General features: G+C 31.7%; 2 protein-coding genes across 4 annotated transcripts; one reads left to right on the top strand and one right to left on the bottom strand.

Moving 5' to 3' along the window:
* Positions 6,638 to 7,606, top strand: LOC105166465 (60S ribosomal protein L19-3-like). The gene is made up of 2 exons (XM_011085836.2): positions 6,638 to 6,873; positions 7,066 to 7,606. Exons 1-2 carry the CDS (start codon positions 6,762 to 6,764, stop codon positions 7,485 to 7,487), a joined length of 534 nt encoding a protein of 177 aa, XP_011084138.1. The 5' UTR covers positions 6,638 to 6,761; the 3' UTR covers positions 7,488 to 7,606.
* Positions 7,794 to 14,111, bottom strand: LOC105166446 (Down syndrome critical region protein 3 homolog). Of its 3 annotated transcripts, XM_011085811.2 has the most exons (13): positions 14,093 to 14,111; positions 13,841 to 13,970; positions 13,587 to 13,679; positions 13,422 to 13,486; positions 12,884 to 12,938; positions 11,804 to 11,893; positions 11,595 to 11,679; positions 11,419 to 11,514; positions 10,213 to 10,397; positions 10,038 to 10,126; positions 8,304 to 8,403; positions 8,140 to 8,195; positions 7,794 to 8,014 (listed from the first exon to the last, which is right to left on the bottom strand). In XM_011085811.2, exons 2-12 carry the CDS (start codon positions 13,889 to 13,891, stop codon positions 8,151 to 8,153), a joined length of 954 nt encoding a protein of 317 aa, XP_011084113.1. In that variant the 5' UTR covers positions 13,892 to 13,970; positions 14,093 to 14,111; the 3' UTR covers positions 7,794 to 8,014; positions 8,140 to 8,150. The 3 variants fall into 3 exon arrangements, 2 of the variants coding, with proteins under 2 accessions (XP_011084113.1, XP_011084104.1); XM_011085802.2 differs by lacking the exon at positions 14,093 to 14,111 and having other exon boundaries at positions 13,841 to 14,043; XR_002287529.1 differs by lacking the exons at positions 10,038 to 10,126; positions 14,093 to 14,111 and having other exon boundaries at positions 10,189 to 10,397; positions 13,841 to 14,045.

Consider the following 15,151-nt stretch of genomic DNA (forward strand, 5'->3'; position numbering starts at 1 on the left):
GGGGGAGGAGGGAGGTGGCACCAGATCATTGCCTGGATCTAACATCTCTCAATCAACTCTCTCTCTCTCTCGGTGTGTGTGTGTAATTGTGTGAAATGGGCTCTGGTAGAAATTGTGTGTGTGAGAGAAACTGTGTGAGATGGGGCTTTTCTTACTCTATTATGTGTTGCGTGTGGGATGCGTTTGAGAGAAAAAGCGTGTAGGTGTGTGTGAAATTGGTTGACAGGAGTATGGGAATGAGGAGATCTATTGTTTAGATTTTTTTTTTATTTTCTTCTCTTTTTTTTTTTAGGTAAATATAATTTTTATTAAATAAATAATATAATTGTATAATACAATAGTGCTCAATGAGTGGCGTCTTACTCGACAGGCCAAGAGATATGCCAAAGTTTATATAACGCACAAGAACTAACAGAGCGAGCTAAAGAAGCATTAAGAATTCTCTGTCTAACCTCTTCTACAATGAGTTCAGCAAGTGCGGTGGTTCTCGCTTAAACTGCGCAAAAAGTCTCGGCTTTGTTTGGTTTTGTGTTTTCGCATTTCCCGAGACAAGATAAAACACACTCAATGTTTGTTTTTGTATTTTTACACCTTATCTGCGTGTTTTTTATGTTTTTCAACTTTTTATATATATAATATATATATATACCACCAAATGATGCGATCAACACCGCCATGAATCCGAAGCAGTGACTGTAGAATCTTCAACCACTCAATGTCTATAATGAGAGGCCTAAGATGGTGCCAAGGATCATGTCAAAGATAAAACGTAGTTCCATTACCAATCTGAGAGTACACCATCGACTGAATAAGGAATCGTACACAAAATAGTTTCCGCCAACCCCACGAACCCCCACGGTCTAAAATCGCCCAAATCGATGTTTCTTTTTTATTACTCTCTTTCTCTATTTTGAGCAAATATGTGTCAATAATTGTAATTTTGTCGAATTTGAGTGCGCCTTTGGCTTTACAATTGGATATATCAAATTTAGGTTTTGAGTGCAAATACAAAATGTTTTTTTTTTGTATTAGTTAACCCCTTCCGCAATAATAACTATCAAGAAAATTACATTTTGATAAAGCTATAATTTTTAATTTGTAATCTGATCGTAATTATTTTTTATCTAATCGTTCATTAAACCCATTAAATAGCTTTTCAAATTTTTTCATTAACTTAAAAATTTCTGTTAGTTTTGAAATATCATATCAATTTGCATTTGCATAACCCATAAAAATATTGTGAATTCACAAGTCATAGCATTTATTTTAAAATTAATTGTCTCATAATCTATTATCTTAAAATGAATAATAGCTAGTCGAGCCTAAATAAAAGAATTTGAATTCAAATAAGAATTTAGGAAAAGAAAATCAAATAAGAGCAGATAATCTATCAAATTCACTATAACAACTGAAAAAATAAGTTGGGACTCAATTTGACCACATGAATCAGACTTCATTAAGCTAAGGTAGGCTAAAAAACTGTTACAAGTGTTGGGAGTAAGTAATCTATGTACCTTTTTTTTACTGTTACAGTAAATGATTATTTTAAACAAATAAGGTTAAAATTTTTATTTTAATCTAATGACAAAGATATAAATCAGCGTTATAGCAATGATAGTTCTGTTTAATTTTTGGGCAGAATATAATGATAAATACATGAGAAGCATTTCTTTATGTCTACTAGAAGTGATGCACAATTATTTTCACTTGGTCCAGATTTGGGCTGTTTTCACAATCTGCAATCATGCGCATTGATGAAGGGCTGATGCCACTCACAATACACTGCTTCCGTTGCACCCATGAGGAAAATTTTTTCTAAAGTGGAATCAATTTAGCTATCCCAACTAAGAAAACCTGATCGTTAGGAAATATCATTTTTGTCAAAATCCTGTTGAGACAATTCAATCTGACCATTTCGAAACATTCTTGTCATCAAATCCTTATTGAAACATTTTTCCAATTTGATCACCGTAATAAATGTATTTGTAAATCATATTCGATTTTTAATGTATAGACATTACAAATCAACCACCAATATCTCATAATTCACTCATACAAACTAAACTTGACCACTAGACCACATGCCACCTATAATTTCTAGCTGAAATTGTGGTCATTTTGCAATCATGCCTCTTGAAAACAAAGAAAAAATGTTTTGGAATATTTTGTTTTTTTCTTCTTTCAAATTTCCACTTATTTTCTTTTCTATTTTTATCTTAATTTCACTATTTCAATATTCTTCTTTTAAATTTTTGCAACTTTATATGGTTCAATAATTCTATGTTTGATGAAAATTTCAAATTCCATCCTAATCTAACCAAAATTATTACACTCTAATTATCCAACCTACCATTCTAACTATATAGCAACTACCAAAAGATATACAATGACCATTTTGTTTGATCAATTGAATATTTTATTGGACACAAAGATGAAGAGATATATTTAGGTAAATAATTTAGAATAAAACGTAGGATAAATTACATTGACACTCATTGAGGTTAGAATCAAATACGTAAATATTACATATTTTTTGCAAAATTATATTACATCTCTTGAGATTGTAGTTGTGATTATAAGTACACGCGCTTATTCAGTGATAAAAGTTTACACCTGTGGTGCATTCCACTAATACTCTCTGATGAGGTGTATTTGGTAATTTTACAAAAGATGTGGAGGGTTTTGTGTATTTAAACTTAACCTCAAAGGATGTGAATGAAATTTACCCTAAAAATAATTTAATCCAATCAAATTTCACAGTAAAAACAAGCAAGATTATTTTGTCAGTTGTATTTATATAAAGAATAAATGGAGAGTAATTATTTAAAGAGTAAGAATATCTTACTGCAATAAACTTGAAAGAATTTAAATATCCTATCAACAACACAGGAGTAGGAGTGTTGTTTTTTGTTCAATGAAAAACCTCTAACTTTTAAACAAAAAACATAATCTAACGGCTCTGACAATCAAAATTCGAATACATTTCTATTTTCTTCAGTTAATAAATATAATTTTCTTAAAATGTTGAGATATTATTTATCCACACCTAATAAGTTATTAGATCAAATTCAAAATTTTAAAATAAATAAAATGTATTTATAATAGATATTATTCGGAAAGGTTTTTAAACAAAACCCATGACTTACAACCTATAATGCACGGACAATTTACAAAATTACTTGTTGCAGTGTTGGATGTATTGGATACAGACACAACCAAACACTTCATGGACGCGTGTCAGACACGGCATCCGTGTTTCTGGAAATATAAGATAAAAAAAGAAGAAAAACACGGAATCTGACATGCCAACACGGTTTGGAAGTTTGTCCGACATGTTTTGGGCACATTTAGAATTTTCTTTTATATATTTTCAAAAGGCTTTGTTTTGTCTTTAAAAAAAAAAAAAAGAATTCTGGGCTTAATAAAAAAGAAAAGGAATGAATTCACTCCTCTCAAATTAAAATTTTAAAACAAAATTATTTAAAATTTGAGAGATGATCATGATGATTTTTAACTAAAGAGTGATTAGAAAATTTTCATTGGGGCACTTTTAAAAATAACCTAATTATGTATATTTATTTAGCCACCATTTGGTTAATAATTTTGATGTGAGACATACTTATTTTATGTTTTCTCTTAATATTTTTTATAGTATATATTTTAATTTTATAAAAAATTTAAAAACATATATATAATAAAAAATATTATATATAGTCGTGTCGTGTCCTAATTTTTTAAAAAAAATTCATATTGTGTCGTGTTTAGGGGTGGCAATTAGGTTGAATTTAAATATTTTTTTAATATGGGTTCAATATGATTTTATTTAAATAAATTTAAATAGATTATGAGTCCTATATAAGTTCTTGTGGATCCTAAAATGAGTGCTTCATGTTTTAATTTTTATTAGTTTATCACAAGTAATTTTAGTATTATAATAGAATTGATGAAAGATATTAGTATAAATTATAATCACGAGTTTATTGTGGGTCATATATGGGTTGATGATAGATTTTAAGTGAATTGTTGATATATATTCGTTGGTGATGAATTTTAAGTTCATTAGAATTGATTTAATTATACTATATATCACTAACTACTTTTACCTACTAACTTTTCACATTTTTATGAGAAACAAAATTTTCATAATTTATTTAGTAACTTATTATTTTTTTAAATTAATGAGAAACAAATTAAAGAAAAATGAAGAATTTTATAAAATAGTCAAAATTTGCAATTTATATGTCCATTTAATTTTTTTTTAATAAACTGACAGTATACAATTATATTATAAAATTCAATCAACATATCAAATATCCAATATTTAATAATAATTTATAGTGAACTAACATATACTATTATTATTACATAAAAATTCACAATTCAATTCTAGAAAGAATCATGAAGAAATTGATTACACAATTATCCATCTCATGATTTGTTTTAAAGAATACAATATTTTTTTAATACTTTACAGGCTTGTCATTTTATATTTAACAAATGAATCTTTAATGTAACCTAATTACTTTCCATGAAAAATGAACAATACAAATTTAATCGTATTATATTTATATTACAAGTAGTATTAAAAATATTGTCATCTTATAATTATTATTTAAAATTTTAAATTTTGTAAATATTAAATATAAAAATATGGATATCATCGATCTAGCTTGATCCATTTTCAACACATTAATTCAAATCTATTTTAAATCCAACCTAACTCGCTCATTTACCACTCCTCATCGTGTTCATATTATTGTATTCGTGTCTATATATCATAGCTTAACGCAAAGTAGTTGGACCATAGAAATAAAAACTCGTTTAGGATAAGTCCAAGACGAAACTCCATTCCACCCTTCCTATTTGTCACCCCTAACCAAGAGCCAAACCCATCCAAGAACAAAAAATAATACAACCAAAACATAGCTTGACATATTAGGTACGGTGTAGAAAATTAACAATAATAAACCTAAAGTCCAAATATGACCAATTTCACATGCAATTTCAGGGTACTATCTCAAACATTTTTTCAAAAAGTGAAAATAAAAAGAATGATTCAGTGATTTAATTGAGCCAAATATTAAAAATGTTATGAGTAAGATTATTAATCACCATAATTCAAATAATAAAAAGTTAGAGAACATTAGGATGAGTTTTTCAAAGTATTTTATAAAATGCTGAAAAATATTTGATATATACTTTTTATTAAAAAGAGCTTATAAAATTCACAAACCACATGTTAGGAATTTTGAATCCATAATTTTATTTATTTAAATATTTCAAAAACTTAGATTTATAATAAAATATAACATTTTATAAGATATGAAAACTTATAAAATGTTCTAAATACACCAAATTTGACAGAATAATGAGTCTATTGTTCTAATAGGCATATTCATTATGTGAAAATTCTCGTTAGAAATAAAAAAGTTGTTGCTAATTGCAACTAGCGGCAGATGTATAGTAATGACATATTTATTGTCACTAAATTATCATTATAGAATAACATTAACTATTTATAGTGACAACTTTATGCATATTTTTATCATTAATAATTATATTATGACAAAATTAATTTTATTGTCGGGTTTAGATATTTTTTGCAGTATCTTCTATTCTTTCCATTTTAATATCAATTATTATTATTATTGTTAACAACAAGTCGTAGGAACAACTGTTTTGTTCTTGTTCCGGAACCTGGTATGATCTTGAGCTGCAAGAAAAGTTGCATTAAAATACATTTGAACATATGGAGGGGTAGTAGTTGACTTACAAGAAATATTACAACTTGGGTCCCAAGAAAGGGTATGTTCTTTGATTTGATTGACTGATTGATGTTTCTTCAACGTTTTCCACACGAAATCTCCCAACTCCAAATCCAATTTTCAAACCCTTTTTATTTCTCTTATCTGTAAAAACTGAAATTATTGGGACTCTCAAATTTCATTTTTGTCTTTTTTCTTTACTATTTAAAACATTTATTTTATCCCATTTTAACTTAAAATAGTAATTAACACTGACCACTTTCCACACTACTGAGATCTGACTTGATACAATAAAAAAGATGATAATTTGAAAAAGATATTAAGTGATCATTTTTAAATTTTCATTCGGTATATATTAAATGAGGATAATTTTTAAGCTTTTTATAATTATAATATTAGTGCAAAAATATTAATGTAAAGTTGTCATTGGATACAAATTAACCACACATTTATAATGGCATATTTGTCGCTATTGCATTGTTAAATGTGTTACTAATGCCTCCTAGTAACAATTTTATTTTGTTCGTTAATTTTTACGCAATATTTGTCACTATAAAAACTATGAAGATTACTACAATCACAAAACAAAAAATCTCATCACTTAATACATATAACTAACAACAATTTAATATCATCATTCAATTTTTGTAATTACTATTATTCTTCACTGCCTAGGACCCTACACAGTCAAACAGAATATGCCCAAATTAAGCATTATTATTGGGCACCATATTCCACTAATTAGTTCTAAATTTTATTTTTAAGTAAAATGAAAAGTGAAAAAAACAACAATGGCTCCCACGATAAATAAGTAATATAATATCAAATTCATATGCAGTCATCTCCTTTTTGCATCTATAAAAGGAGAAAGAAAATACCAACACAAAAGAGAAGCCAGGAAGCAAAATAAGCTTGCACTAATATTCCAATCTCATAAGCAGCTTTCTCACCTCAAAAAGCACAAAACTTTGGTCTGTTTTTGACAATCAAGGAAAGATGGTATCCTTAAGGCTACAGAAGAGGTTAGCAGGTAGCATTCTCAAGTGTGGGAGAAGGAAGGTGTGGGTGGATCCTAATGAGACCAGTCATATCTCCATGGCCAACTCTAGTATGTTTTCTTTCATATATATGTCTTTATTCATCATCTGCTTTCATATATGCTCAAAATTAACTTTAATTTAGAACTTCAAAGTCTGAATATTGTCTTAAAATTATAAGAAAACGGATATGAGAATGAAATTCATATGCAAATAAATCATGCAACGGTTAATTAACGTAGTCGTGTATATCTCCATTGAAGGATTGAATGTGAGAAAGCTCATCAAAGACGGTTTCATTCTCAAGAAACCTTCGAAGCTCCACTCAAGATCACGGGCTAGGGAAGCCATGGAGGCAAGGAGAAAGGGTAGACACTCAGGATATGGTAAGCGGAAGGGGACGAAGGAAGCGAGGCTGCCCTCAAAGCTGTTGTGGATGCGGAGGATGAGGGTGCTGCGCCGCGTGCTGAACGGATACCGAGAGGCCGGCAAGATCGACAGGCATATGTACCATGATATGTACATGAAGGTGAAGGGGAATGTGTTCAGGAATAAGCGTGTATTGGTGGAGTATATTCACAAGTTGAAGACTGAGAAGAAAGGGTCAGGAGCAGTTCAATCAGATCAATTCATGGCCATTAAGGGGAAAGAAACTAGCTTTTTATCATTGATTGCAGCTTCTTGAAATTTCTGTTTTAAATATTTGTTGCATGTATGTTTTGTGGTTGCTGTTTGATTTGGTTGTTTTCACATGTGTATATCTATATATATAATTATGGAATTTTTTGTTTGTTACTATTATAGTACATGCCTCGGGTTAACTTATTATTATTATTATTAGTATTTTCTTTTATTATCAGATTAATAAGTGTTCCGAGTGCATATTTCTGGAGCTTTCCCTGTTGAAAGCCATTGCATATATTATGGTTTGGAAGGGGCTTTTCCCTTAACCCCGCCACTACTTTCCTATTATGTGAATATCTAATGTGGGTAATATTAATATAAAAGAAATAGTATATGATGAAGATTATAATCAAATAGCACATTAAGGGCTGGGCTAGATTCTCATAATCAGAAAAACAACAAACTAATGTTAATCTTTTACGCAAGTACAGGTCCTGAAAATCTGACCTCTTTGGTTGGTGCCTCAGGGTGACTAATGCTTGATGTATCTAATAAAACCCACCTCCTTGAAAATTTAAATTCATAAACCTGATCACAAAAATGAGAAATTGTCATATTGATGCGTAATAGAATTAGAAAATTGTCTGTTTTTAAGAATTGTTTTTAAAGACTACATGTATGTGGACTGTAAAAGAGAGGAAGAAGAAGGTTACCTCGTTTAATATCATATTGTGCGCACCAGTTCTAATGGCACACTTTCCATTGCCATCTAAATTTGAAAAAGAAGAAAGAAAGAAAGAAATTAAGAAAGGATCAAGAAATCAAAATACAAAGTATGAAGGTCCTAGTTTTGCCATTATACAGTATAGGTGCGTACCCATGGTTTAGTGGCTTTTGGGTCAGCTTTCGAGTGCTTCTTAGATAGAACTGACGAGAAAGTTATCACAATGCTAACCTTGAACTCTACTGAAAATGGACTGCAGAGAGGAGATTGATTAGCAACTGCAAATTAACATATGACAATCATGGCTTGATAAGTAACAGCAAATGCAGATAAGTTACATTTAGACACTTAATAGCATTGTACAAATGCAACCAGTACAAAGTGAAGTTTAAACTGGTAGGCGATGAGTAAGGAGAGGAGAAACAAGACAAAAAATTTCTAAAGAGAAACCTAATATATGAAGATCTTTTCCTGTTACTCTGGAGTTTGATGCAAAGGAAGCCTAGAACTATATGATTGGATATAGTAATACATGGACCTAACATTTACACTTACTATTGACTAAGAATTGAAGCACACAACATATGGACAGTGCAGAAAACAATAAGATCCATACAAAGATCAGATAACACGCCTATTTTAGGTGCACGCATAAGTTCTCATAATAATTGGAGAACAGCAGATTTATTTGGAACCAGCCAGAGCAGAATCAGTTTGGATTTCATTCTACTTAATTTCACTATCAAATCAAAATTTATAGATACTTCCTCACATATATGACAAAAACTATAAAAAAATAAAAGCTGTTGTTAAATGATCAAACTGTAGAGAAGTCATCCTTTTGATCCGACAATGCAAATATTGTAAAACTCTAGATCAACAGAATTAAATCCTAAAAAATGTCAAAAACCTAGATTCTTAATCAAACCTTATATTTTGGCCTTAATGGTCTGTGGTTCAAGTTCTGGATCAACCATTACAGAAACGACAAAGTAACTGTGTCATATAATATATTTGAAATCCTAATACAATACGGAATCCTTTCTGGTCAATTTTCTTAACTTAGACCCCTTTAGTAGGATCTGCACAATCCCACGTTTTTCCTTCTCAATTAATGTTGATTGTCTTATCAGCATAACAATGTGTACGACATACATGTTTCTAGTCCAAATACACTATTTGGTGTAGAAACCTACAGCCACAGCTCAAGGATGATGATTCCCCAGTTAGAATCTACTTGAACATTCTGAGGGCTTGGTATATCATTTCAAAAGAGAGCAGATTTATTAAAAAGAGAGAGAATGGCGGCTCTTAACAACCAGCAGTAAGTTTATTTCTCAAATGATGTCAAGACTAACATTGGCAAAAGTGATTTTACATATGACACCTTGCAGAAGTTAGAAAATTGAGAATGATAGAGTAACCGATGAAGAGCAGCCCTAAAAATCTATTGCAAATATAATGATAAAATTGGAGTCGGTGAAAGTCATTGTTCGGAAGACTGCTTCTGAGGAATCTAGTTTCCATAATAGATTAAACATAAAGAAATAAAGCTTATCTTGCTGCTCCGTCAATTATCATATCAACAATCAACTTCTCCCACTATAACATCTGTATTACCTAATATCATCAAAATATATCATCCAATTAAGGAGATCCAGATGTTACTCTTCTCTTGAATTCTCCTATACTTATTACGTCATTGTCTTCATTCTGCAGCTGGAGCTTTTAACTTCTAGGATAAACTATTCCTATTAGACCATGCACTCTAGGCTGTTCATACACATCACTAATGCACACAATCAAAAGTGTACAATTAGAGTTGTCTTGTGTGGTAATAAGAAATCAAACAAAGAGGGAGGAAAATTTATGCAATCAAGCACTTACCCAGCAAAAATGGTTGGGCAAGTCAAGAGACGGGGAAGAATGATGTAAATAGGCAGAGTCATGCCATGACAAACATCTCCATCTGCTATCTATCAAGTGAAAGAACCTTTAACACGAGCACATCAATAGATCAAGCTGGAACTAAACTTACGTAATCAGGGAAAAAGGTGAATGCCTGAGTTGTTTGTATCAAAGTGGATTCAGTTGCTATTTTTTCCCCAATCAAAATTGACTCCACCCGGATTAAGTGGATGTCAATGGATTGAATAGGAACAGCAGATGCTTCAACAGTTAACTCTCCACCAATAGGATCCAACAGTGAACATTGTGTACATACTTTCCCTGTGACCCGGAAACCACCTACAGATTACAGACCGCGATTAAGAATTTCAAGATATGTTAAAATTATGGCTCACTCATATCTAGAAGAACACATATGTCATCTGTTTCTATGACTGATGCTCCTTTTCTACTTAAAAGTTAAAATAATAATAAAAGATATATATATATATATATATAAGCAGAAAGAAGTAGAGTCACTTCAAAACAAGTGATGTAGAAATTCAAATACTGACATGGATGGGGGTATATTCCAGCACATAGTAACTGTAGCTGAGACATATGCATGATAAATGCAACTGAGACAAAAAAAACTTGATACGTAGCTGTTGGATTCCCACATATGAAATGTGCCTTCTACCAAGCTCAGGTAATTGATCAAGAATTTAACGCATGGAAGGGGCTATATTCACTAATCCTCCAATTAAATACAACACGGCTTTGTTCTCAAGAACTTTACTGCTTGCAGAAATTCTTATTCCTATTTATTTCTTAATGCTTATTGATATTTAGCTTCTGTGTCAAAACAACTATATTTGTGTGTAAACATTTACTAGTCTTGCGGAATACAAGGCTCCATCTGAAATCTGAGGCTTGACACTGAGAAAAACATGCATGCAAGCAAAAATATAAAATTGAAGGGTTGCATAGGAATATGTAAAATTTTAGGCAACTATCATAAAAATTAGTCATGTCAAAGTATTAATTTCTTCCAGAGGAGGCAAATCATCAGACTCTTATCAAAAGTTAGTATGTTTAGAAAAAGGATGAAATAGCAGGCAAAGCATAAAAACAAACCCTAGAATTCCTCTTTACAGTTGTTTTGGAGAGTCAAAATAGAGAGAAGAAATGAAAGCATATCAACAGAGTGCTGGTAGCAAGAATGCAAACAAATAGACAGGATCCTCAAGAAATGGCAGGATAAATTCATCAAACAGATATAACCATGTTAACAAGACTAGAATCGTACCACTCTGTCAACATCTCATAGGAAAGTCAGACATATGATATGAAAATTAAATTGCAATTAAATAATTCTGACCTGATTTAAGTTCACTAAGTAATGTATGCCGTTGGGTGTCCTGAGTAATATAAAAGATAACCATTTCTGGAGAAACTGGTTTCTGAGGAAGATTGTCTGAAATGATTAATAGGAAAAAGAGTTAGCACCTTCATGTACAAGCATACGATAAGGCAATATACAGATTGAACTTATACCTTTTTCACTTTCAACAATGAATTCCATCGTCGTCGACAAAGGTTTGTGCAAGTATCCTCTCACAACATCTACAGTTATCAGATACTATGATGGCATTGATCATTAAATTGAGCATTGAATATTTCTCTAAAGTAACAGAATGATACCACAACTAAATCAGCATGTTCACCAGAAAACAAGTGCACATACGAAGATTCAGTAATGTTACCTGAATGCTAACATTGCCCCCATGGAAGGTTTCATAGAACTTTTCTAGATTCTCTTCTTTCGGATCTTTCAAAATCACAGAAAAGGGTATCTAGAAGGGAAACAAAACATAAATTAAATAATCCTGGAATTTAAAGCTAAGCTACATATAACAATCCATGAAATGATTACATTACAGTGCTACAACAGGTTTAAGCTTTTCATAACAACTGTCTAAAGCTCAAAATGCATCATCTGAACTGGTTACTAATATTCTTATGAACCCAATTCCAAATACCAATTAATCTACCAAGCGTATTACAACACTAATTTCAGCACTTCATGGTGCCTCATAAACGCCGCAACTGAGTGGCTGAGAACAGCGTACAAATGTTTCATAGTCATGCACCGAGTAATCTCAGGACAAATCTTAAATTCCTCTAGTCTTAACAGATCAAGATTCTTAAATGCCCTCGATCATGGAAAAATTTTTATATACAATTCTCAAAAATGTTGAGACTCCGTCATGTTCATATGTCCAACTTATTCTTATAGAAGTTCATCTGAACTTTAAAATTGTGATTACACTAGGTGTTTAAGTCTCATCAACAAATCAATATCTCAGTTCTCAAGCATCAACTAAAATATAATGGAATATCACAGGTTTGCAACAGCCCAAAATAAATTCTTAGCTTTCATGAATAGAACCTTCAGTAAAATCGAGACTGCTTTAGTCTCTTGAAATATTAAATTTGGTTTTAGAGGTATAAGTCCAGATTTTGACTTCTATGACTGCTCTTCTTTTCGTTTTCCATTTCTTTTTCGGTCGTTCTCTAACAATCCATATACTTCCAGATTTTCAGTTTATAAACATTGAGGCATATAGACTGCTAAGCTTATATAAGAGCATTTACTAAGTTCGTTATTGTCTCTCGAAAGCCCACAATAAAAGGAAAGAAAGAAAATAAAATCAAAGACAAGCACCCATGTATGACAAAAATACACGAGTCATCACATTCCCATGCTATCTAAACCTATGTCCCTCACATTTAGATTGGCATCCGTCTCTATATTTCACTATAGCTGGCAATTGGCATCATACCTCTGTCGTACCTGATCCAATTTTTCCAGATGATCGGATATCAACAGCTTTCTTCCTGCTCATGCATCGTCAAATCAATCACATAAGGCACCAGCACAAGCAAATTGATAAAAAGTGATAAATAGGTTAATTGCATATTTTATGCTACCTTTAAGTTTCTTATATCTTTTTCACTATTCTGTGGCCCAGGAAAAACTAACAAAAACATATATCTTCAGATTGCAGATCAAGGACAAACCCAAATGGCGGCATCAAGTGCACTGAACATCAAAGTCCAGACTGTGCAACCCCAAAACCTCTTGCTTATTCAACATTCACTATTACCCACAAAAATTTAAAAAAGGGCAGCAGAAAAAGGATCAAATTACTGCAACTAAGTTGTAAATCAAGATCTCGGGTTGTTCCAAGTGAACTAGAGTAAACAAAGTAAATTCCCACTTACCCTCCAAATAAGTAAAATCAAAACTAAAACTCCATAAAATAAGAGGCAGATAATAGCTTTACTAGCATTTTACACTTATGGACAGAAGAGACTTACACAATTGGAATGGGCTTAATGACACCATACAGGGACTCGATAACTCCAGCTGATCCCCCGCGAACCTAAAATTTTATGGACAACCGCCGTAATAAGTCCGATTTTTTTGTCCATTTAGCCACAATAAGAAACTGAACCGATAATAAGAGCTAAGATTGATCAAACCTGCAAATTGACAGCGCCATTAACAGTGAGGCGAATAAATTGGTGGGAGATTGCGGAATTTAGCTTCGTGATAATCTTGCCTTCCAGGGGTTCCTTTCATTTTTTGAGAATTACTCAGTTCACGAGAATATGAATTAAATACCATGTACAACGATAATTTATCAGTATAAACATGTACATACGCATCTCAGACAGATATATATATATATATGTATGTATATATATATATATGAATAGATAGAGAGAGAACTGACATCGGGGCGATAAGTACGATTGAATCGGGAGAGTTTAATCTCAATTGACATGATGATGCGATGACCAAAATTTGGTGTCTTCAGTTCCTCCGGCGAGACTGGGTAGTACAACTATTCGGCTTTCACTCCCCTAAAACTCACATTTTAGAAAAACTTAATTACCAAATAGCAATAATTAGGTGCAATATTTTTTTACCGAAAAAGTAATCTGAATTTGTCATATGATCGGCAAATGATGCTTCTAAAACTTACCCTTCTTTCTGAAATTAACATTTGCTTTACAGTTACAGCTCTAAAAAGCAAAATTATTTAACTAGTTGCCTTTGACCTCCTTTTCTTATTCAAATTTACAAGCGGATGAAATTTTAATATTTGGACATTGCGATACTTACTCAAATCATGTCAATTTTTAAGTCAAACTCAATTCTATAACTAGTTGATAACAATCTCATTAGGTCCACCTACTTGGAATTGTAGACTATTTTACATTTTCAACCGTCCTTGAGTTATTTTTTAATAAAAAATATACTTACACATATATATATGTATATTTATCTACAAAAATACACAAATTCTCTTAATATTAATCTTTCAACCATCATTGTTGAATTTTTGGACATCCTTTTTTATCTTCCCTCCCACCAACATCCATTTTACAAATCTAAGATCATCTCAAGACAGGTTTGAGCTCAATTATGTCCTTCATTCCGATCAAACTAACGGTTACTTATTTACCAAACCACTCTCTCACACATTTCCATTACATGCGGAGCCTTCAAGCTTCTACATCATTCACATTTTCAGTAGCTAAATTGAAGCTCCTGAAAGTTCTAAGCCAAGCGGAGACACTCATTGCAATCTATTAACAAAACTCTCAGTTTTTCAGGAATAATAACATCCCAAGTCTTCTTACATCCTTTTATCAAACTTACGGGATTAACTGTATCAATAGGGATTAAACAATGACTTACTGAAAATTATATGGGAATCATTGACTCATTCGACTGCAATGAACATCCGCTCCAAGTATATTTCTCGTATGAGTACCTCGAGTATAGGTCAGTTTCAAGGAATTGGAAGGTAGGAGACCTTTTGCTAATCATATTCCTTTCCATTTTAGTGATATCAATATTAGTAGCTTTACTGGCCAGGCCTCATCGGCATCGCAGATTGCCCAACCATTCATCTACCCTTAGATTTGTGCGATGCCCAACCATTCATCTACCCTTAGATTTGGTGCGGCAACATCACGAATAATCATAATTAAAGAAGATTTAGCATCAAAATACTCAATTAAAATTAAAGATCGAG

Source organism: Sesamum indicum, linkage group LG1 (assembly GCF_000512975.1).
Source record: "Sesamum indicum cultivar Zhongzhi No. 13 linkage group LG1, S_indicum_v1.0, whole genome shotgun sequence".
Lineage (NCBI taxonomy): Eukaryota > Viridiplantae > Streptophyta > Magnoliopsida > Lamiales > Pedaliaceae > Sesamum > Sesamum indicum.